The 24,002-nt window shown below is 39.9% G+C and overlaps 1 protein-coding gene across 2 annotated transcripts in view; it reads left to right on the forward strand.

Moving 5' to 3' along the window:
- The window catches only part of Nell1 (neural EGFL like 1), an 823,979-nt gene that overhangs the window by 426,076 nt on the left and 373,901 nt on the right, over positions 1–24,002 (forward strand). For both annotated transcript variants that reach the window (XM_034515089.2, XM_076934998.1), the window contains exon 13: positions 3,327–3,452. In XM_034515089.2, coding sequence (XP_034370980.1) covers positions 3,327–3,452 — 126 coding nt within the window. The remainder of the gene's footprint in view (positions 1–3,326; positions 3,453–24,002) is intronic.

The following is a 24,002-nucleotide window of genomic DNA, read 5'->3' on the forward strand; positions in this document are numbered from 1 at the left end:
TGGGAACTTGCCTGAGCTTTTTTGGTTCTCTCCAGCCCCATTTTCAATAGGCAAAGCTTCCTGTAACAGTCTCCCGAACACCCTCTGCCATGTGGTACATCGTTTCTCTCCTCTTCTTCACTCATACTTAAAGTGCCAGGTGAGTCGGCACCTCCACAGACTTCTTTCTGCACAGAGAAATGCTCTGTGACCCTCCTCTGTGGCCTTCTCAGAGCATGTAAAATACCTTGTGAGAAAGTTTCCTGTCTTTGCTTAAAACAATTCTTCAGGGTTTTATAGGCTGAGATCCAAAGTGGCAATTTGATCATTATTCTACCGTCAGGCTCAGTAAAGGCTAATTAATGTTTTCTTTTAAACTATTTAAATGCTTCAAAAAGTGTGTGTGTGTGTGTGTGTGTTTTGGGGGTGGGAGCATGTAAACATGAGTAAAGCTGCCTGTGGAGGCCCGAAGAAGCTATAGAATCCATTGAAGCTGTAGTTACAGTGGTTACAAACCACCAGATTTGTGTGCCAAACGCTGAAATCTGTTCCTCTAAGAGAGAAGTATGTTTTCTTAACCTTTGAACCATTATCGTCAACTCCCAAAGATGTAGCTTAGACTGGCTTCAAACCCATGACCCCCCCTGCCTTCACCTCTTCAGTATATACTGCCATCATACACCACCACAACTGATTAATTAGGGTTCTTAAAAGTCTTGGTTCAGTGATTCTCTCTCCCCTTCTAACTCCACAAAGACTTAAAAGGTTTCTTCTGTAGCTTCTCCTCTAATTACCCGCCCACATTCCTTACCTAATAAATTCATATTCTTCTTTGAAGATCCACTTTTTTGAGGTAACTCTTTGTCCTGGTTGGAGAAGGTTCAAGGACATATCTCAGTAAGGACATATTTCTTCATCATGCAACACACTAATCATGCCTGTCTGATGACCCACTTGTAACCCAGGAGTCCCTTCTTGACCCCTGTGTATGTTTCTGTGGTTTCTAAGGCAGCAACAAGCAGATGTAGAGGCAGATGCTGGCTCTGATGCAGATGTAAAGGCAGATGCTGGCTTACTGTGTTTGTACCCAGAGAGATATTTTTACACTCAGACTTCATGTGCAGCTGGGTAGCCATGATTAAATGAGATGAGAATGTGGAAGTGTGATCCTGCTGTGTCCAGAAATATGAAAAATAATTTATGAACACAGTTATCCCTACAACCTTTCTTTAAACCTGGCTTCTCTTATGTTTATAGGCTTTCCCTTCCAGTAGCTTATCCACCACTACTCTATAGTCGTAAAAAAGGCTTGCAATGAACAATAACTACAAGTTGTTTTCTGTGCTGCCTAATTTTATGTCAACTTGATATAAGCTATAGTCATCTGAGAGAGAGAGGAGGGAAGCTCAACTGAGAAAATTCCCGCATAAGATCCAGCTGTAGGGCATTTTCTTAATCAGTAGTTGTTGGAGGAGGGCCCAGCCCATTGTGGTTGGTGCCATCCCTTGGTTGATGGTCCTAGGTTTTATAAGAAATCAGGCTGAGCAAGCCATGGGGAGCAAGCCAGTAAGCAGCACCCCTCCATGGCATCTGCATCAGCTCCTGCATCAAGGTCCCTGCCCTGTTTGAGTTCCTGTCCTGACTTCCTTTGATGATGAATGGTGATACGGAAGTGTAAGCCAAATAAGCCTTCTTTTCCCCAAATTGCTTTGGCTATAATGTTTCTTCAGAGTAATAGCAACTTACTAGTAATAGCAACAGTGTGTCAGGCTCTATCTCTGACTTCTAGTTTTCTGTGAATGCACAAAAGAAGTATGGTGCTGGTACCATGACTCTGTTTCTCTATCAGGGTTTCTGCAGCAAGTGAGGTTTCCTGAAATACTCCCTTGAGACACAGACCGGCACAGAGGACATTGTTGGCTACTTGTGTTCTTTCATTCAATTTTGGTGCTTTTTTTTTCTTCTCATATCAAGGTTACTAGAGTCTTGTTCACTATGGGCCTCCTCCTAAGACCTCAATTACCGAACAATAACTCTTATTTATAGGTTGACAGCTCTTTAGGACTGAAAAGAGCCTAATTTTATTTCACTGTGCTTTATTGGGAAATAAATCAAACTACTTTTCTAAAAAAAAAAAAAAAAAAAAAAAAAAAAAAAAAAAAAAAAAAACAGATAAATGAGTTTCCTAGTAACTTGCTATAGACACTTTTTTTGTTTTCTATAAATTAAAATATTTGGATGTCAGTAATTATTAAATAAACTGGATTTGACTATTTTCAACTTCAAGGTCTTTTCAGCTGACACCATAGCTAATAAGAGACTTAGGAATTCAAATCCCATGTGTAGCATGTTAAGTGGGGTTACTCTGGCAGATAATTTAACTACTCTGAACCTCATTTTCTAGACTTTAAAATAGGGTTGATGTATACACTTTGATAATGGAATTACATTGGAATCAAGCTAGTTGATGCTTGGGAGGTACAAAGCATTTGGTTCAGAACTGCCACAGAGGGCAAGCTATTGAGGGCCTAAAGTCTGTGTTAGTGACTATCAGACCCTGATCTAGATGTTGCATTTTTTTTTTCTTGTGCTGTTTTAACAACCCTATCAATAATTATGCAATAGTACTTTGAACACAATGAACATTGATCAAAATTTTAAAATATAACTTATAGAAAAGACTGAACCCAATGTTTACAGTGGTAAGGCATTTTATTCTCCATCAAGAATTACTTATAGAAAGTATGTGTTTCTCTGACCTCCATCCCAAAGAGAACGCTGTGTTCTGTTGAGTGAGCCTGATACACATCTCCAGGTCAAAGCACCAAAGTGCTGATTTTGCATCCCCAAACAGTTGCTGTCTTTAGTCTAGGGTACAGCGTGGAGAAAATGGCTGCAGCAGCATTTGGTAACAGATGGATTAAAGCATGTCTCAGTCAGACACATAAGCAAAGAGGGACTGGATTCCTTGATCTTGCTGATGAAAGCTGCACCATGTCCCATGGATGCCCAATGCATAATAATAGGCCTCAGTGTGGCAGATACAGAACTCATTGATTTGGGGCATTTAAACAGAGTTTCTCCCTTGGTGAGAAATTAACAACTGGTTTCATCTTCACCCGTCTTGGATTCTCAACTGTGGCACCCCATGCATCTTTCTAGAATACTTTTTAGCTCAGAATGGGGTCTAGTGCACCAGCTGGTTTTGCACCTAAGTGTGTGAGTTTAATGCACCTTGCTTTTTACTCCTGACACCATAGCCATTCGCCTTCTATAATTTCATTACAAGGCAATTATACTCTGGCCTGATTGCTCCAGTAGCCATAATTCTGTTTCCTCTTTTTCAGATATTGATGAGTGTGCAGCTAAGATGCACTACTGTCATGCCAACACAGTGTGTGTCAACTTGCCAGGGTTATATCGCTGTGACTGCATCCCAGGATACATCCGGGTGGATGACTTCTCTTGTACGGGTGAGCAATAAGATTTACAGCTGCTTTGCTAAGTCATTCTTGCTGTGCAACATCCCTGCATCTTTCCTGTGATCTTCTCGTGCATAAAGTCCTGCAATTCACCCTAGCAATCTTTGCCTGCCTTGCTTCAATATCATCTTGTGAGAAAAGAATAATGCCAAAAGCAATTTTATCTGCATTACTGATTTATACAGGCAGTACTTCTGACGGTGTGTGTGAACATATATATACAAACCGGTTGTGAGTTGAAATCGAAACCCCAGTTGCCTATGGTAACACTGAAGGAGCAAGAGATGGAAGTTCTAAAAATAGAAAGTGTCTCACTATTCTCTTGCCATCATGATGAAATGGGTATTTTTTCATATAAGAAAATGTCAGGAAAGATAATCATTAGATTGGCAGGGGTGGTAAGTCCATTTAGTAGTCAGAGACTGGGCATTTGGAAGCCAGTCAGGATTATTTGGTTAAAGTTTACTTATTGTCAGTTTCTCATCTAGCCTGCAGTTCCATGGACTTGACTCTCTGTCTCTGTATGAGAGGCACTGATATAACCTAATTTGTAGTTTTATTGTATTTCTGTGCATGTGTATATATGTATGTATATGTTGTTGTGTGTATGTATGCATATGTACAGCTTCATAAACTTTATGACTACAAAATTATCTTGAATACAGCATTGTTTGGTTTCTACCCTCAGCTCCTACCTTTCTTCTGAGTTTCTGAAATATACATTTCATCTATTGTTCAAGTCTACAAGAAGTCAGGTCTTACCTAGCACACATACAACAGAGCTCTTAATTTCCTTCCACTTCTGCATTTAAAAAAATATGTCCATTTCTGTATCATGTGCCCGGTTTTCAGAGGGTAACATTTGAAGGTTGTGCCTGATTCCTTTTCTTCCCGTGGAGCCATGGTTGACTGCATCTGTGCTTCTAGTCTTGTGTGACTCAGTCTTCCCACACTACCACTGTCTTGAGCCTGTTCATGTCCACACACAGCTATTCCATGCAGGCAGAATTATCTCAGTCTTCTACTGCACAACCATCCATTCTTCATAGAGCAGCCAGAGCGCACTTTTAAGATCTCTCTCTCTCTCTCTCTCTCTCTCTCTCTCTCTCTCTCTCTCTCTCTCTCTCTCTCTCTCTCTCACACACACACACACACACACACACACACACACATGAGTGATTTCAGTGGCCAGAATAAGCACTGGACCTTTCTTCCCCACACCATGGAGCTGACGTCACAGGTGTTTGTGTTCTGACAGTTACGAGTGCTGGGAAGCAAGCTCTCTTCATTACCAGGTCATCTCTTCGAACCCCTGGAACACACTTTTATGATCTGATTCTACACAAATGTGCTCAAAACTCTCTAGTGCATCTCACTACACAGAAAATCCAATCTAATCCTTATATTTCAATGAAGAATCCTGATGCTTTTATCCTTTCCACCTCTAACTTTATCGTGCAGCATTTTCCTTCCACTCCTACAGATGCTTCACTGTATCTTCTCTTTCTAATAAGCTTGTTCTGCATGAACTGTCACTCCCTCTTAGAAGCTCCTGGAAATCTCTTCATCTTGGGGCTATACAGGGAGTTCTGTCTTGTTGAAATCTCAGCGTAAAAATCAGGTTTCCACTGAGCAATGTAAATAATCTATGCATTTACTCTGTCATGACATGAGGATGAGATGATCATGTAGAGTATGTTTATATACATATATATGTATAAATGATTTTTTCATTTTGGTTTCTACACTGCCTTGATGACCTACAACAATTGCCTGATGCCAACAGTGCTCAGTGAATAGTTGTAGTCTGAATGAATGCATTAAGGTAATGGACCATGAGTGACCTTTTTACTTCAGAAATCCTTAGCTGTAAAATCGTGCTTACATCTTACAAGTTATAAAAATTAGTACATATAGTATGTATGAAGGTAGTTGTCTTAAGGTTTCTATTGCTGTGAAGAGACATCAAGACCACAGCAACTCTCATAAAAGATAACATTTAACTGGGGCTGGCTTAGAGTTTCAGAGGTTTAGTCCGTTATTGTCATGGCAGGAAGCATGTTGGCATGTAGGCAGGCATGGTGCTAGAGAAGAAGTCGAGGGTTCTACATCCATATTGTTAGGCAGCAGGAAATGACTGAGATAAATTTCCTTTAACAATGCCATACCTAGTCCAACATGGCCACACATGCTAATAGTGATACTCCCTGTGAGCCTATGGGTGTCATTTTCTTTCCAAGTACCACAGTAGTTAATGTGACACTGAACCAGGAAAGGATATTGTGCTGTTAAAATAAGCATAGGCATGAGAAATTCCACAGCTTCATCTCTCACTCCTGTTTATCTACTGCTGATGAACAAGAGAGTTCTGCTTAGCACTGCTTTGGGGTTTGAGCTAATGGGAGAGTCATTGTGATGAAAACTGGGGAAAAGAGAACATGGGGTCCTCCTGCAGCTATGAAATACCCGCCAGGAGGTGTTAGGAGCTGACTTTAAGCAGAAAGCGGCTAGATCAACTTTGCAACCATCTGGAACCATATACCCTGATGAAAGACTTGGTTTTCAAAAGCCTATAACAGCTGAAGCACACTCTGATAAGTATATTGTTTATCCCACATAGCTTGTTTTGCTGTTTAGTGACCCCAGCTGTATGCTGCACGTGGTAAAATGTTTTCACCTGTGTTCTCCTATTTGTGCTTATAAATACCCAGGATTTCCTTGTAAAGGTGTGGTGTAGTAGTGGAGTAGAGTAGGAATTGTGTGTGTTGAAGACAGTAAAGGAGACTTGACTACAGATCCTCTGGTTTGTTTTCCATTCTTCGTGTTTCTCCCCCTTCTTCCCCCACTCTCTCTCTTGCTAGACCCCAACCTGTGGACAGAGTGGGTCGCAACAATGCTGAAGCTGGCTCATTGTTGAGCTTTAACTGGAATTTCTAGCCACAAAGAGAGGAGGCAGTGTAATCCTGTGGTGTCTTCTGGTGGAGAATCAGACATATTGGGTACCCGTGCTAATAAACACTATAAATGATACTTGACTCTCAACATAGTTTTTCTTGACACCAGAAGCTCTCTCTTGGTCTTTTTGATGCATCAATTGATGATGTAATAGAGAAGATGGTCTCAAAGAGTAACTAGGGTGGAGAATGTACCTCAGTAGCGGAGAGCTTGCCTAGCATACGAGGCCCAGTGTTCAAGTCCCAGAACTACAAAATAAACAAAAGCAAAAATTCCAGATTCAGCTCATTGCATTATGTATTAAGAGAGAGGTACCAGCAAACAGTCATAGGAAAAGGGCTTGTAGTTTTCAAGAAAGAATGTAATTATTTTTATTTTTTGCAAGCCAGAGGGAGCTACTGGAATTAGCTGGTACATGTTCACATATGATGACTGTATAAACTTAGGATTTTACAGTGGGTAATTTAGATGGGAAAAGAGAGCCAAAAGGTACCCTTCTGGTTCTCATTTTGTATAGTTTAACTCAGGGGCCTCTGAAAAATAGTAAACTGAGTCCCCGAGACTAGGTATTTTACCTTGAAAAAGGCTAAGTACAGTGTTTATTGTTCAAGATGCAACCTGTTTCCACTTAATATTTGACATTCACTTATTTATTGATGAAGACTTCTTCCGTTAAGTTGGAAGTTGCTGATGTAACAAAAAAAGACATGTGATAGATTTCTGCCAATATATGGGTATGTATATGTATGTGTGTGTGTGTGTGTGTGTGTGTGTGCATGTGTGTGCGTGTGTGTGTGTGTGTATATATATATATATATATATATATATATATATATATATATATATCAGATTTCTCATTTCTAGATGACAATTTACTAGAAAAACTGTTAGGCTAAAAAGCATCTATTGTTATCCTAAGAGTTTTATATGACATTTTTGAACTGATAGTTCTTGTTTTCAAAAATCATGCTGCCTCCATTCTGGATCAATTATCTACCGCTGCTCTTCCCTGTTGGTTTTCTAGTCAAAGTTGGAGCTGCTCCTTGGTCTTTTCTGTGTATTCCATGTAGTACTCATCAGCCATTGTTTATTAGACATTTGATTAAGATCAAACGGAGACCTCAGTAGACATACGGAGAAATTTCATGCAACCAATAATTAGTGAGTCTGTGCCTACAGAATTCATGGCTAATGAGGAATCAGCTTTGCATTGAAGAAACTCTTATTTACTTTCCAATAGAAATAGTCCATTTGCCAAACCAACCCATCTTCTGTGGCTAGATGGGAATAGATAATTAGCAGATATTAAATACTTTGTGGTATTTCTCCTTAAAATATCTAATATAAGGGCCCTGCACTACGTTATGCTGGAAGTCCTCTCAGATGCCTGCATCTGAAACTGCTCCTGGAAAAGAGAGGTCAAATAGAAAACAGATACACAAACAGAATCTGTTTTTATTTTATTTTATTGTTAAAATGGGGGGGGGGATAGACCTGGGGCTCTGTTAGTAAGATGCTTTTCTGGCAGGCATAAAACCTGGGACTCTATCTTTTGGGGGGATATTATATTTACATTTCAGATTTTATCCCCTTACTCCCATTCCCCTTACCACCCAGGAACCTCCTATCCCGTCCCTGCTCCTCATGCTTCTATAAGGATGTGCCACCACCTACCCTCCCACTCCCACCTCCCCATCCTCTAATTCCCCCATACTCGGTGTTCAGCCTTCATGGGATCAAGGATCTCCTCTCCCACCTATGCCCAACAAGGCCATCCTCCCCTACATGTACAGATGGAGTCATGGGTCTCTCCCTATGTGCTCCCAGGCTGGTGGTTTACACCCCGCGGAGCTCCGGTTGGTTGGTATTGTTGCTCTCCTCATGGGGCCACCAACCCTTTCTGTTCCTTCAGCGTTCTCTCTAACTTCTCCATTGGGAAACTCTTGGTAAGATCAGTGGTTAGCTGTGAGCATCTGCCTCTGAATGTGTCAGACACTGGCAGACCTCTAAGGAGACAGCTATATCAGGCTCTTGTCATCATGCACTTCCTGACATCCATATAAGCGTCTACCTTTGGTGACTGTACATGGGATGGATACCCAGGTGGAATGGTCTCCAGATGGCTCCTCCTTCAGATTCTGTCCCACACTTTGTTTCTATAATTGCTCCCTTGGGTATTTTTGTTACTCCTTCTAAGTAGAACCGAGGCATCCACACTTGGTCTTCCTTCTTCGTGAGCTTCATGTGGTCTGTGAGTTGAGTCTTGGCTATTCCAAGCTTTTGGGTCTAGGGCTCTATCTTAAGCACGATATAAAACCAAGTGTAGTAGCCCCCATTTCTAATCCCAGTACTCTGGAAATTGAGGAGGATTAAAGTTCAAAGTTATCTTTTACTAATTACATAGTGAGTTGCAGTGAGTTTAGTGAGTTTGAGGCCAGCCTGGACTAACCCTACCTCAACACACACACACACACACACACACACACACACACACACACACCTCTATCTCCCTCCCCCCTCCCTATAGGGCAACAATGCTCCGAGTTTCACATTGAGAAAAGTGATCTAAAACTTGAAAGTGTAACTCAGGCATTACTCTTGGACAGACAGCATTGACTTATACAACTATGTATTATACATCAGCTTCCGGAATAATTTTCCCTGGAGTGTTTGAAGCATAAACACATTTGGCTTTGACTCTGTGCAGGGTGCAGGTAGTCTTGAAAGTGTTTGTCTTGAAAGTTGTATCAGTCTGGAGCTTTATCTGTCTGTCCTCTCTGAGGTTCTTTAGTGGCTCCTGTATGAATTTTGAAAGGGTGAAAGCTTCATGTGTGAGGAGAGACTGTCATGAATACTGTTTTAATTTTTGAAATGGTTGACAGGCTTGATTTATTGGCTTCTGACTTTCATTTATCCCCAGCTAAACTCCTCATGCTTTGCTTGTTTGCTAAGATGTTCTCATTAGAGACACAGGCAGGTTTAAAGAGATTCTCCTGATTTACAGCAAAAGCATACAACAGTGGGACAGGTGCTTGACAGTAATGGGTATGCATCCATTTTTATGCCAAAAACTTCCCATAAAGGTAGGATATAAAGAGAAAAAGTGAGATAACAAATGTATCTTGTGATTCCTATTACATCACTAAAAAGATTTTTATTGGTGTGGAAGAAACCTTGAAGGAAGCACATGTTCGAAATACTCAGATAAAGCTTAAAAAATTAGACATAAAAGTCTATTAACTTAATGGCTTGAATTAGGGACCTTATAATGGAGAGAGATTAGACAAGTCCTTAAAACTTTTGAGAAACAGTCAGCTGGTAGGAATGTTAGGGTTGTTTTCTGGAATACGTTTCTAGGATAAGGCAGATGATATACACACAATTTCCAAATGTCAGGTTGTTGGCATTTCCCTGTTTAGTATTGCATGCCATATGAAATTGAGAGAGCATCCCTCCAGTTGATGGGATGGTGTTGTCAAGTATCCTTGCCTTTCAGGTACATGGCCTGTGCTTGCTTCAGGATGCTTGCAGTTTGTATCTTGAGCTGTTCGTCAGCTTTGGGAGACAGGTCACTGAAGTGATTACTTGTTTGTGGGGTTTAGAAGAGGTGATAAAATTTCAGTAATGCAATGAGTTAAAATGTTAGTCTAGAAAACCTTATTGCTAATTAGACTCAATAGGTTATAAAAATAATGAATTGAAGGAGAGGGATTTGGGAGAAGTAGAGGGGAGAGTGGAAATAAGAAAATATATTGCAAGTATGGGTGAAAGTTTAAAAGAATTAAGAAATCCTTAAAGTTGAAATTCCTATGCCAACTACATTAAAGAGTATAGAATATGTTTATTAAAGATAAGAAGAATCACTTGTCAATATATTGAATAAGAAAAGTCACAATAAGACACAAATCCTTGCTGGGCGGTGGTGGTGCACGCCTTTAATCCCAGCACTTGGGAGGCAGAGGCAGAGGCAGGCAGATTTCTGAGTTTGAGGCCAGCCAGGGCTACACAGAGAAACCCTGTCTCGAAAAACCAAAAAAAAAAAAAAAAAAAAAAAAAAAAAAGACACACATCCTTGGATATCTAAAATATCTACCTAAAAGGTCTGATTACTTTAAAGAGATATTTGCCTTTTATTTTGATTTGTTGGTTTGGTATTTGCCTTTCTTTTTCTTTCCATTATTTAAAGAGATAAGGGGATTCTATGATCTACCTATCCCCCAAAGCAGGAATGTGACCTACTATAGTAATATTCCAAAACCATGAGTGGTTAGGACAGAAATTGCCAATCTTTACCTCAGAAAGACACACCTGAAACATTTTAAAAAGAGAGTTAATCTCTCTCTCTCTCTCTCTTTTTTTTTTTTTTTTTTGTGAGACCTTGATTTCTTTGGGGTTAAGATTGTGAATGAACCTTTGTGCTTGTGTTGAAACATCTATATGTTCAGTCAAGGTTGGGGGCTGCTGCTTCAGCAGAGACCAGAGGAAGTCAGCATGTGGGGAGAGAAAAAGTAAGAAGAACAGATGATTGTCTTCTAAATCATAATTTAAAAAGAAAATCTTAAAATGGTGGTGGCAGACTTTGAGTTGGGAAGGCAGTAAAAGCAGAAATTCAAACAGTGTTTAAATGAAGGCCTTATGTTCAAGGCTGTATTTTGTAATGGGTGGGGCATAGGAAAGAAAAGGGCTATGTGATGTCCTGAAAGGTGGGAGAGATCCAGTATCTTAAGCTGCATCATGTAGAACAAGTTGGGTATCTCCATAGCTATTTGGAATCCTATAAAGCTGACACAACCCAAAAGAATTGAAGATTGCCCACCATGACCAGGGAATTCAGGTTTCAGAACCATTTCTAGGGAATTTAAAAATTGTACAACACTACATTAATTATACATCTTTGGACTAGAAAAGTTTATTTATTACAAGTGAACAAAGTCAATGTCAAAAAAGGAGAAAAGAATATTAAGACTCTCTTAAGAGAGATTGTGTGGGTGAGGAAATTATTGCAAAGCATAGTAACTGAGGTTATTTTAGTTTTCCATATGTAACACTGGAAAATTCAATGTTAATATCGTGCTGAGATTAATTCAGTCTGAAAAAAATTCGTGTCGGAGAGGCCACCAGAGAGTGTTTAGCTTGAACTTTTATGATGGAAGTCATTCTGAAAGACTGTTGGGCTTCTTTGTTGCTTTAAGTGGTGTTCTTTTTTATCCCTGTCTGTGTTATGAAGGAGCTGAATCACGTGGGCCACTGTAGAGCAACCAGGACAAATGATGGAGCTCACCCCTGGGGCGTTTGTGCACAAACCTATTAAGTACTGTGCTGCCCTTGACCCAAATTCATCATAAAGGCTTGTGAATATTTCTGTACATGCTATTGTTAGAGTTGTTCTTTCAGAATGACAATTAAGTTTCACATAAAGGGGTTTGATTAAGAGTGCTCCAGCACTTGAGAACTGTATAGGCTGGGTTATAATCCCACCACATCTGCATCTGGGTCATGAGTAGGTGTTTCTCTCTAACAACCTGGCTTTCTGTCTTGTGTTCTTTATTTTTGCCCAAAAGATATAGTGTGCTTGCATTATCTGTCTATCTATATATGACAAAAAAAAAGAGAGGAATTGTGTGTGTGTGTGTGTGTGTGTGAGAGAGAGAGAGAGAGAGAGAGAGAGAGAGAGAGAGAGAGAGAGAGAGAGAATAGGGTTAGTCCAAGTGATTTTAACAAACAAATAAAAAAATATAACCCAAACTAAAAAACTACAGCCAGTGAGTCAGCTGTCTTGTAAGGCAAACTCATTCTCATGTGGCTCACAAGCTAGAGACATAGCTTCTCTGTTAATTCAGCCCCTCCATTTCATCTTCACTCTAAAAATTCTTCCAGGTTTTTACTCTGTTTTTCCACTGTGATCTTTTGGAATTTAATTTTAATTCAAAGTTAACAAAACTTTTCCAAATGTTAGAGCTGAACTCAACCAGATCCCAACCTCACAAAGGGAAGCCCATTCCTTCCTCCTTCTTTCTTCTTGGGACTCAGAATGTCTTTATCTGAAGTGCCACCATAATAGATTTACTTCAGTGCCCTACTGACAAAAATGTAGTTTGGTATATTGGTTTGTAAAATGTATCTTGAGGAGGTGAAGAGACTTTCCTTGAATGAAGATTTATTTTCTCTCAACCTAGGGCAGGAAACATTTTCTTCTGTGTACTTGTTCAGCTCCCTAACAACAATGTATGTTATGTTATCAAGAAAGGAAAATATTTGTGTGTGGGCAGCATGTGTATGAGAGAGAGTGCATGTGAATGTGCATGTATGTTTCTTTGGGTGTCCATGTGTGCATGTGTGTGTAAGTATGTATGGGTGTAGATCCACTAATTTTTAGGGCAATTGACAGCATATATTGACAGCATACATAAACTTCGAATAAATTTTTCAAGGTTAGAAATAATGAAAATAGAAATTTTCTTGAAATGATATGTGACTATATAGGTGGACATACAGAGAAATATTGCATATTCATATGTATGTCAAGTAATAGACATTTTCATACATTGCCTTGGGAATGTGAATTGCTGCAGTCTTTCTTGCAGGTCATTTGATGAGTGTATCAGAAGCAACTTAATTACAGCAACTCATGTCCAAGAGCTCATCCGTCACAATTATTACATAAGATTTTCATCGTGGCCACTCATTTCATTCATTGTTTACAAGGAAATAAAAAGACTGAAAATAGTGTTAATATGCAGCAATGGATATTTGTTTTGTGTATATTATATACATATAGTGAAATGAAATATATAATAAATAACATTTAAATGACAGTTAATTGTCAATAGAAAATTCACACTATGGGGTGGTAAGATTTAAAATAGGCATATGGTTTTTTTAGTTATGGTTGTACATACTCATATATGATGCATGTTCATGACTACAAGCACAGGTTGAAAAGTAGGTAATACAGAATAACAGAGTAGCTAACATTTTTCTCTGTATTTATTTATTTAAAAAATTTCACAGACAGCAACATCAGATGTAGCTACATTTTACTATCAGAAAGTATGAGACTGAAGTATTAGAAAACAAAAATCTGATAAAGCTGACACTGAATGTTTTTCCTCTTTAAACTCTTTCAAATGTTATCTGATTATTTTTTTTACCAAGTGTTTTAACTCCATAGTGTTAATTTCTTCCATTTTTAGTTACATGGTTTATGGATCTTAAACTAATGAGATTAAAAGGCTTAGATACATTTTATCGAATTCCAGTAGAATTTGGTGGCTGGCATGTGTCTCTCTGTATGTGCATTTGAAGTCATGATTCTCAGTCCATTCATTAACTCAGTGGCTTATCAACAACAGAAATGGATGCCTTGTCATTCAGGCTGAAACTTTTAGATCAAAGCAACTGCAGATTCTATGCCTAGTAAGGACATGTTGAAGGTCACTTGACCTTCACATGGTGCAAGGGGTGAGGGACCTTCCTGGATGCCTTGTATAAGGTCACTGATGACCTAATTGCATCCCTGAGGCTTCACCTATGGAATGAATTCTAGCATATAGCAAATGTCCAAATCACTACAGATGCTGCCTTTGTTTTTTGGTACCTAGCATCTTACCACTTTGTATAATACAAGCTCTTCTGGCAGAGTTTCCAGAACCAGAGGGTTTGCCCAGGTTTTTCCGCACCAGGGTAAAGACAAAGATACTGAGCAGAGGCACAAAACACCAAGGGTTTCCTCAGTAAAGTGACCTTTAAATCAGAGTCAGGAAATGGCCTCATGTAGCTCTTGCCAATAGTCCACCAGATGAATTGCACCAAGGCAATATAGAGTTTTCTTTTCTTTGTTGAACCTTGGCAGATTAAAGTTTCAGAGGGGTTGGGATTACAAATTAGGTTTCTTCTGAAAAGAGATTCTAAAAAAAGAATTTTACAAACTATTACTTTTCTAATTCCGTGATTCTGTAAGATTTGGTTCCTGACCTCCAGGAGGTTATGGTCTCTTTGGGAGACATAAAATTTACATTTAAGGAGAATAAGTTTATAGGGCATATAACTGACTGCTAAACTGTGAGACACGGGTGATAAATGCCAGAGAACACGGATACCAGGAGGAAGAAAGAATTAATTACTCAGAGGGGGAGAGAGAGTGTGTGCTTTCCACCCTTCCACAGGGTGTCTGACCTGTTAGGTTTAACATTAGTTGGGAGTTTAGGTGAGGGCAATGAAAAATAATGGAGTCAGGTGCTTCAGAACCAGGTCCATTTGTGTTTGTTAATCTACAATGGGCTCTGGAGATGACTTACATAGAAAGAAAAGACCATATGGGCTGGAAAGATGAAGGCTCAGTTGTTATAAGTACATTTTGCTCTTTCAGAGAATTTGAGGTCAGTTTCCAGCACCCACCACAGCAGCTCACTGTACTGGTATCTTCAACTCCAGGGTATCCAACACCCTCATCTTCTGGCTTCCAGGGGTACCTACCTACAGAGAGAGAGGGGGGGAGGGGGAGAAGGAGGAGAGGGAGGAGAGGGAGGAGAGGGAGGAGAGGGAGGAGAGGGAGGAGAGGGAGGAGAGGGAGGAGAGGGAGGAGAGAGGGAGGAGAGGGAGGATAGGAAGGTGAGGGAGGAGAGGGAGAGACAGAGAGACAGAGAGACAGAGAGATGGAGACAGACAAAGATAGACATAGAGACAGAGACAGAGACAGACAGAGACAAAGAGAGACAAAGAGAGAGAGGAAGAGAAGAAGAGAGAGAGGGAGAGAGGGGGAAGGGAGGGAGAGAGAGAAATCAAACTTCCCTTCCTTATAGAACCTTGCAGGGAATGAGGCAGAGACAATTTGCAAAGTGCATGAAAGAAAAGCCTCTGAAGCTCTGAAAGTGCTAATGGGACATAGTTCATCTGCTTAGTGGGTAGCAGCCATTCTTAGGATAAAGTGTTAAACCTGTGAGCTTGGGATAGTGGCTGGGCCTGGGTCCAGAGTGCATGCTTCACTTTATCACGCCAAGAGAAGTTAGATCCTATGGTTTATTCATGATGGAGACAGTGCAAGAGTCACTCTTAATAGGTATTTAACTCAAGCCCTGGGTGTGCTTCCCGCATCCCCTCTCATCATCATAGAGCCCTGAAATACTTAGTATCATTTTTAGAACATCTGTTTATTTCCAGAATTCTTGAGAATACAAGCCTGCAGTGAGCTGCTTCAGGATTACAGGTTAAGAGGAGGACGGGTGTGAAGTGGGCTTGATGATGGCCTTTGTAACCATGCGGAATACATTCCTGTGTTTAAAGCAAAGTCTTGTTTTCTATAACCCTGAATTTGTAGGTTGTTGTGAAGACAACATTGAAAAATGTTCTGTTTAAAAATTTATCTGTTTCCCAGAAGGAAAGTCCCTTGAACTCTGAGAAACTTCTATATCTGGGTGGCATCTAGTTAGTCCTTGAAGGGAGCCATGGGGCAAAGTGATTTTAAAAGATGGATGGAAGGCCACAAGCTTGGTGGAAGTAGGACATCAGGGTGAGGGTTGGGTTTGGAGAAATGTCCTTAGAGGGATTTAGAGCACACAGACAACATACACAGAATGCAGAAATCAGCAGTCATGAAAGGGCTTTTCTTAATCATGACAGCAGTGTGTGAATACTGTAACAACATGAGGAAACTAAGAAGAGCAAGAGAATGAAAACCATTCATAACTGAACCAGTGAAGATACCTTTAGTATTCTGAGTATTTCTTTCCTAGTAGGTTTTAAAGAATTTGTGATTCTCTATATAGTGAAAAAAAAATCATATTGTAACTGCTGGGTAATATTTTTTTAAGCTTAACTTATTTCATAAGGTTTTCCTAAATTGGCCGAGGTCCTGTAAGAAGAGTAGAGGAATTTATGGCTGAAAATACTGTCATCTCAGCTCTTCCCACACCAGAGAAAGACTAATATCCAATCACCTCTCTCTCTTCCTTTGGTTCCATGGGGACATCCACAAGCCTTGTCTTCCCCTCTCTTATGATGGCCTTTGCTTTTACTCCATTTAGGTGAAGAGTGAGCCACAGACAAAGCCATGGTACACCACTGCAAGAAATATGCATGCTTAACTTGTGGGTGATTGGTAGAAGGAATGACACCCTGTGTGGTGTTCACCTATATACATTTTAAAGAAGGGTAACACATTAAACGCCCAAATACTGTGTAAGCTGTGTATACACCTATGAGTGTGTTTGCTGAGCTTCGTATGCATGTGTTAAGAATTCATAGACAGTCTGTCTCCCAAAAATTAACAAAATAGAAAATATAATAAGGAGTATCTGATATGGCAATTATACTCTGGGTGTGCCCTAAACAATCACAAATGACATCTAGATAAAATACTTTTATCCCAGTATTGACCACAGCAGCATTCGAGAGAGATGCAGTGTGCAGATAATCCAGGGGCTCACCAGAAGAGGAACAGAAGAGCCGAATGCAGCACAGATACAGAAAAACTGTTTCCCTTGAACGAAAGGGAGTTCTGAAGCACTCTACAGCAAGGATGAAACTCTAGGGCATACTGAGTGGAGTAAGCCAGCCAGCTGCTGACAGACAAGTGCTGTGATTCCAGTCGTAGGAAACAGCCCAGGCAAACTGCTAGAGGCAGGAAGGAAGTAATAGGGCCATGAATGGCTGTGCACTGGTAGACAACGTAAGTAAGCATTATGCTACTGAATGGGACAGAAGAAAATGTTAAATTCTGTTGTGTGGATTTTAGCACTGTAAAAATTAGAATAAAACTGCCTCCAGGCAAAGATTTCTTCCTAAATGTCTAGAAACTAGACTTAGCATCACTTTCCTTGTGTCTCGATCGCATGTTGGTCATCAGCTTCTTTTTCAACTCAAAGCATGCCTTACTGATTTGTGTCTTTGTTTATTCATATATTAAATATCTATTGAGAATCCTCTATCAGGTGCAATTATGGATGTCAGGGATATGACAGTGAATAAAATCTAGCTGTGAGTTGTGCTGGGGTTGGCAAGCCATGAGACACCAAGCATATTGTGCAGGAAGATGTGCTGGAAGATGACGTGCACTATGCAGAAGCTTATGCTGATGGAGGGACCTCGGCTGCAGAAATCTACAGAGTTGCCATTTTACGTGGAATGGCCTGGAAAAATTTCACTGATGATGCATGGTAGAAGTGAAAGAGCAGAACCCACTGCTGTGTGATATGTGGTGTGTCCTGTGTAGAAATCACACACTGTGTGCTGCACTGTGGAAATCACACACTGTATGCTACACTGTTGATTTTGAACATCATATACTCCACTGTGGAAATTTCATATATGGCACATGTAGGGCCCTCATATCTGATCCTAGTCTGTCTCAGGATAGTCCTTTTACCTTTGTGAACCTTGATGCCAGCATCCATAAAACATAGGAAGTAGTAATTTTCCAAAGGTGTTTGGAAACTGATCATTTTACAACTGTAAAATGGAAAACTAATCATTTTACAACTGTAAAATAACAACCATTATTACTAGGATTTTACAATGGGATAGATACATAAAAGGATTTGCAAAAGTACACACACATATGTTTACCTGCACATACATGCATCTGCACACATGTACACCTAAATATTCACCTGCCCACATGTACACCTACACAAACATACCCGCATACGTGTACCTATACTCATGCACGTGCACATGCATGCACTTGCACACTTGCAATCTTACACAGATGTGCCCGTTCATACCCGTATACCTGCATATATATACAGTGTACATTCGCACACAAAGAAAGGATCTGCAAGACAGAATATCCCAGGTAATTTCTAGTCTCTGCCTTGTAATTTAATTTTTCCAGTTTCTACAATAGGACGTAAAATAGTCATCTCCTCAGAAATATGGGAACTTGTTAAATCCATAAACTGCAATTGGCCCCTGTCTAGCCCACCAACTTCTCTGGTTCTCTCTGCTGGCCTAGATCATGTGAGACGCAAGGCTTGAGAGAGTGACAAATTCTGGGTCAGTTCCGTCCTCCCAGGGCTTGTAGATGACAGAAGCCAGCCACTGGGTAAATGGGGCGCTACTCTATTTTTCGTGTAAATAGAAAGCAAGGCTTCAGTGGCCCTCGCCATTACCAGACAATATCCCTCTTAGAAGAGGAATGGAGTTCAGGAAGCGGTATTTCACACCCAGCATGTAGGAAACTCAGTGCCAAAGTCCCATTACTGATAACAAGGCCTTCACATTTAGTTCTACAGGCCAAGTGTGGCAGGTCCAGAGCCCAGGCCAGGAAATCTCTAAGCAACCAGGCAGCTAAAAGAGCCCTGCTATTCCCTACCCCTTTTATTTTTACTTCTGTCATTTTCTATTTTCTTTGCTGTAGATAAATAATTCAGAAAAGAAAAGAAGGCTAGAGTCCTGGCTTGTTAACATAGAGCACAAATACATTAGGAGACTGATCCCCAGTCACTGACAGGGTCTTGCAAGTTGAGCGTTTTATATTTTGGGGGGTGGCAGTGTATCCTGTGGGGCTTTGCAATCAATTGGCTTTGTTTTTGTAGCTAAAAAGGATGTCAGGGCTGTTTGTATGAAATTCACAGAAGGGGTCTCTGCAGGTTCTTAGTGGGTACTCAGCAACAGGTCTTAGACCAGTAGGTCTGGGAGTCGATTCACATGGGCTTAGGAGAGAACAGCATGATCATCAAACAACATCAGCATGTTGTCTTGAAATCCAGGTGGACAGAGCCAGGAGGATAACATTGAGCATCTGAGACCCAGCTTTGGCTGGTATCAGAGGTGAGGAACCAGGAAGTTTCATGTTGGAATCTTCCCATGTGCAACTAGGGTGTGTTTACATAACTTAGTATCTAGCCATTTATTCACTTCTGAAAGTTGTCTCTAATAGAAGGAAATATCAATAACACAATGTGTTAATAACATATGCATATAATATAGAAGTAAACTAAGAAATAAACTTTAATATAATTATTTGGATTAATCAGTGTCTTAGGGTTTTTATTGCTGTAAAGAGATACATTTAACTAGGGCTGGCTTACAGTTCACAGGTTTAGTTCGTTATTGTCATGGAGGAAACAAGGTAGCAGGCAGACAGAAGTGAGTGTTAGAGAATTAACTTAGAGTTCTACATTCAGATCTTTAGGTGGCAGGAAAAAAAATGACCCTGGTCTTGGCTTGAGCTTCTGAAACCTGAAAGTCCACCCCTAGTCACACATTTCTTCCAACAAGGCCACACATAGCCATGACTCCTAGTTGTGCCACTCCCTGTGAGCCTATGGGGCAATTTGCATTCAAACCACCACATTCACGTAAAAGCAACATTTCCATAAATATATTAGGCAAATAATTGGGGCTACCGTTTGTGCTGGTTAACATTAACTGGGAACTTGATGCAACTTAGGATTGAGTCTTAATGAGGCTTTAACTAGATCAGGATGGTCTGTAGGCTTGTTTCTGATGGAACGTCTCTGTCTTGATTGTTAAACTGATACTGCAAGACCCATCACATTGTTGGCAGCAACTTTCCATGGGCAGGAAACTGTTTAAGAGAGGACAAAGGTAACTGAACAAAAGCACCAACCAAGCAAGGATCCATGTGTTTATTCTCTCTCCATTCTTGTCTGTGACTGTGATGTTCTGTGTTCCCTACACAAATAGACCATAACCTGGAATTGTTTGCCTGATAAACCCTTTCTCTCCTAAGCTATTTTTTTGGCAAGGATATATCACAGCAACAGAAGCAAAACTAGGACACCCAGCATGATGATGCTGGGTGTTTTGCAAAGCTAATGGGGCAGAGAAGAAAAGATTTGGCATTGTGCACAAGACCTGTTGTGATCCAGACCAACACACTCTGTAACATCAAGTGTGTAGCTTCACCCTCAGGCTTCAGTTCCATCATCTATTGGGGTGTATTAGATTATAGAATATAGATTAGATTATAGATTATTCAAATTTAGTTTAGATATGGATTAGAATATATTTTCTATATACGATATATAGAATATATTGGACTTTCAGAAGTTTCAGGAAACTCATCTCTTTAAAAACACGGTTTTCACCATATCATCCATGGTAATGGTGCTAATGAGAAATGCTTGTTCTTTTGTATTTTGTTTTGACTTAAATATACCTCCATCAGCATTAGAATTTTAACATTGAACTTTGATTTATACAACTTTATTTTAAAGTCCTTTTCAGTATTAAATGTAAAGCTTATAAACAGGCCATCCGATAGGAACCCAAGACCATCATCATGACAGTGCTCATTCTTTGGCAGTGTTTGTTCTCCTTAATATTTCATGGAACTTTTGCATATTGGCTCAGGCCATAATAATGGCAGGCACTTGTGAAACAAGGGCCCTCCTCTGTAGCTTGAGATTATGGTTTCTGTGATGGACTGTTGGAGACTCAGGCTAGCAGGAATGCTGTCCTGCTGAGAACTGAGGCTAGTGGGCAAGCACATGTTAGCATCATCCTTGCTATTGGTTTACTTTGCTACCCAACGGCATCAGACTGGATCTGTACTTGCTGATGATGTGGTGATTCTGGTGCCGGTTGTAAAAACTGATCTATGTGGAGAGAGGTTAATAAGTAATAGAGTCTATGAAAGAAAAACATGTTCACTATTGGAACATCTGCCTCAGACTGACATTGCTTTGGACAAAATGCATCATCACTTATTTCTATTACTTTTTTAATATACAGTGAACACATTCATGTATAGTTTGTGAAGTCTGTGTCTAAATATGATGAGTGACCAAGATCAGCAAGAGAGCAGCTCCCCAGCCAGGAGAACTAGGAAGGCATCGTTGGCACTGTGAAATGGGATTTTGTTGTGTGGGTGGTAAAACTAAGAGTTTAGACCTCAGTCCAGGGCAGGGTCGTACTTAAACAAGAAGAAGAAAGGCTCAAGAGCTATATAGGTATGCCCTCTTAGATATTCTGGCCTTTAATCTTCTGCAGGGAAGAGAGTCCTTCAAAGGATGGAGCACCTGTGAGATCCATCTATGCATCTTTAGCTTCTTTGCTTTCAAATTCCTAATTTTGACAATTCTGATAATCATGTAGTCAACAGTACATCCATATTCATTGAGTGTCAACTATGTACCAGATCCTCCTTTGTGCTAAGGATATGATGGTCAGAGAGGCAGGATCCCATTTCCCTGTGAAACACTCTGTAGAGGCATCTGTTATTTTTGTACTTACTTCAGACTTCCTATAAAGTTGGCCTCAGTAGAAGAATCCCACCTCCCATACCGTTGAAAAGAGAAGTTTTCTGGCAGTAATAGAACATATTTTGAGATACAAAGTTCAAATCATAGGCATGAGCAGAATCTTGACACTAGCAGGCCCAGGCTTAGTAGCTCACTGAGTTTGTATAATATTGTTGAATTCACTCCAAGTGTGATTTTTTTATGCAGACTGTGCATAGAATTAGTGTTTATATCACAGGGTGATCTTTAGATTAGCTAGATCTAATGCCTAGCATATGTATGCATATAATATGTTAATCTATATACTCCTATTAAAATTACAACATTTGATTCTAACACTATTGAACAGGAATAAGAGTTCCTCTTTACAAAGAAAAGAAAATACAGAATCACCCCTATTTTTCTCTACTAAATGCAGAAAGTGCCTTGATTTTGGGGAGAGTAGGAACCAAGAGATCAGTCTCTTTATAGGTTTTTAGGGTGGTAGGAAGAAACCAAGTTAATTCTGTCTCCTTTGGTGAAATAGTATTTGTCCATTTTGGACTAACATATCTGGTGGGTGTTAAATTATAAAGAACTACATTAGAGGAGTGTTTAATTATCTGGCATGATGCAAATATCCAGAGAGCACCCCAGGCTGTGTGAAGCAGAGCTGGGTTTATGGTTTGGCTTCAAAAAGACCAAATTCTGTCTTTGTTTCACAACTGTGTTACCTGCAACAAGTCACTTTAACTGCTTTGAGCCCATTTGTATTGGCAGGGCAAGGATGGGGGCAATAGACTTGTCTATATTATGGACAGCTTGGAAGGTCTTTGAGTTATCTAATGTACAATCTGAAGTGGCACCATAGCACATGGCACTGGTGTTAGCTCTTCAAAATATTACAGCATAGCAGTTTCTTAATAAATAATAGAGTCCTCCTTTTTTAATCCTTGTACCTTATATTTTCTCTGTCTGTCTGTCTGTGTGTATGTATGTATGTATGTTTTGAGAGAGAGAGAGAGAGAGAGAGAGAGAGAGAGAGAGAGAGAGAGAGAGAGAAGTGTACACATTGTATACATGCATTATGTCTGTAGATGGAAACCCATGTATACTCATGAAGGGAAGAGGAAGCTCTTTGGTATCCTGCTCTATCACTCTCCACTTATTCATTTGATATGCTCTCACCAGCTTGGAGCCAGGCTGGCAGCAAGTGAGCCCACAACAGTGCTAGATTTATAGCTGTACATGTGGCCATGTTATATGCTGATGTCTGAACTCAGTTCCTCATGTAAGACCATAGCAAGTACTCTTAGCCACTGAGACCCTCATCCTAGAAATGTTAACAGAGTTACATGAGTTTGAATAAAATAGTTGAGCACTGACTATTGCTTTTTGAGAGTGTATGTTAGGTGCGTTTATTTTTGAACTTTACATATCTTTTTTATTACTTGTATTTTTATGAAACGACATATGATTCAAATGTATTCTGTATTTTGACCACATTTATCTCTCTCCCTCTAGCCTTTGTCCCATTCACCTCTATCTTGCTGCCCTTCTTCCATCTTTTGAAATAGTGCCCCCTCCTCTCCTGTTGCTACTTCCTACCTCTACAAGAGTATGTGATATTTGCATTTGTGCAACTGGCTCAATCTGCTTAACACAGAAAATTTCCAGTTTCATCCCTTTCCGTGCAAGTGATACAACTCCATGACAGTCACTACTGACCATAACTGATATATAGTATTGAGAGTAGGGCAGGACTTATGAGGTGTTTCTGGGTTGATCAAGCCTCCATAAGCAATGATTCTTCCCCAAAATACGTAGCACCTAAAATCAGTGGATGGTCTCAAAGCACAAAACTAATTCCAAGGTTGAAGTGTTCCTTGTGACTCTGAGCAACTTAAGGAAAGACATTGCTAAAACCATCATCATTTGGATTTGTGTTCAGTTTCTGTACCAAAGTTACTGAGCATACTTTTAATTTAATCATAAATTTAAGTGGAGGTGATATTTTCAAGACCAAGTGATGCCATCAACTTTCCTTTAGAGACTAAAAGTTCATCTTTCACAAAGAGAAGATATAAGCTGGATTGGCCCCTCCTTGGACATAATAATTGGACCTGCAAATTATATTTCCCAATTAGTGCTTTTGATTTTTCTCCATCCTATTGGTCCCAGACATAGACCTGGAAATGAATGATGGCAGTGTAGGGCTCCTGCCTCTTTTAAGAGTTTGTATGGATGGAAGTACTGAACTGAACTAAGTGCGAGAGCTAGGTATTTAACAGAGATATAGCTCTGAGACACCTCAGTTCAGATTTTTAAATAAAGAAGAGAGAGCTATAGGGATGAGACACCCATGTCAGGACCAGGAAGGAGCTCAAAAAAATAGAGAAAA

Source organism: Arvicanthis niloticus, chromosome 1 (assembly GCF_011762505.2).
Source record: "Arvicanthis niloticus isolate mArvNil1 chromosome 1, mArvNil1.pat.X, whole genome shotgun sequence".
Taxonomy (NCBI): domain Eukaryota; kingdom Metazoa; phylum Chordata; class Mammalia; order Rodentia; family Muridae; genus Arvicanthis; species Arvicanthis niloticus.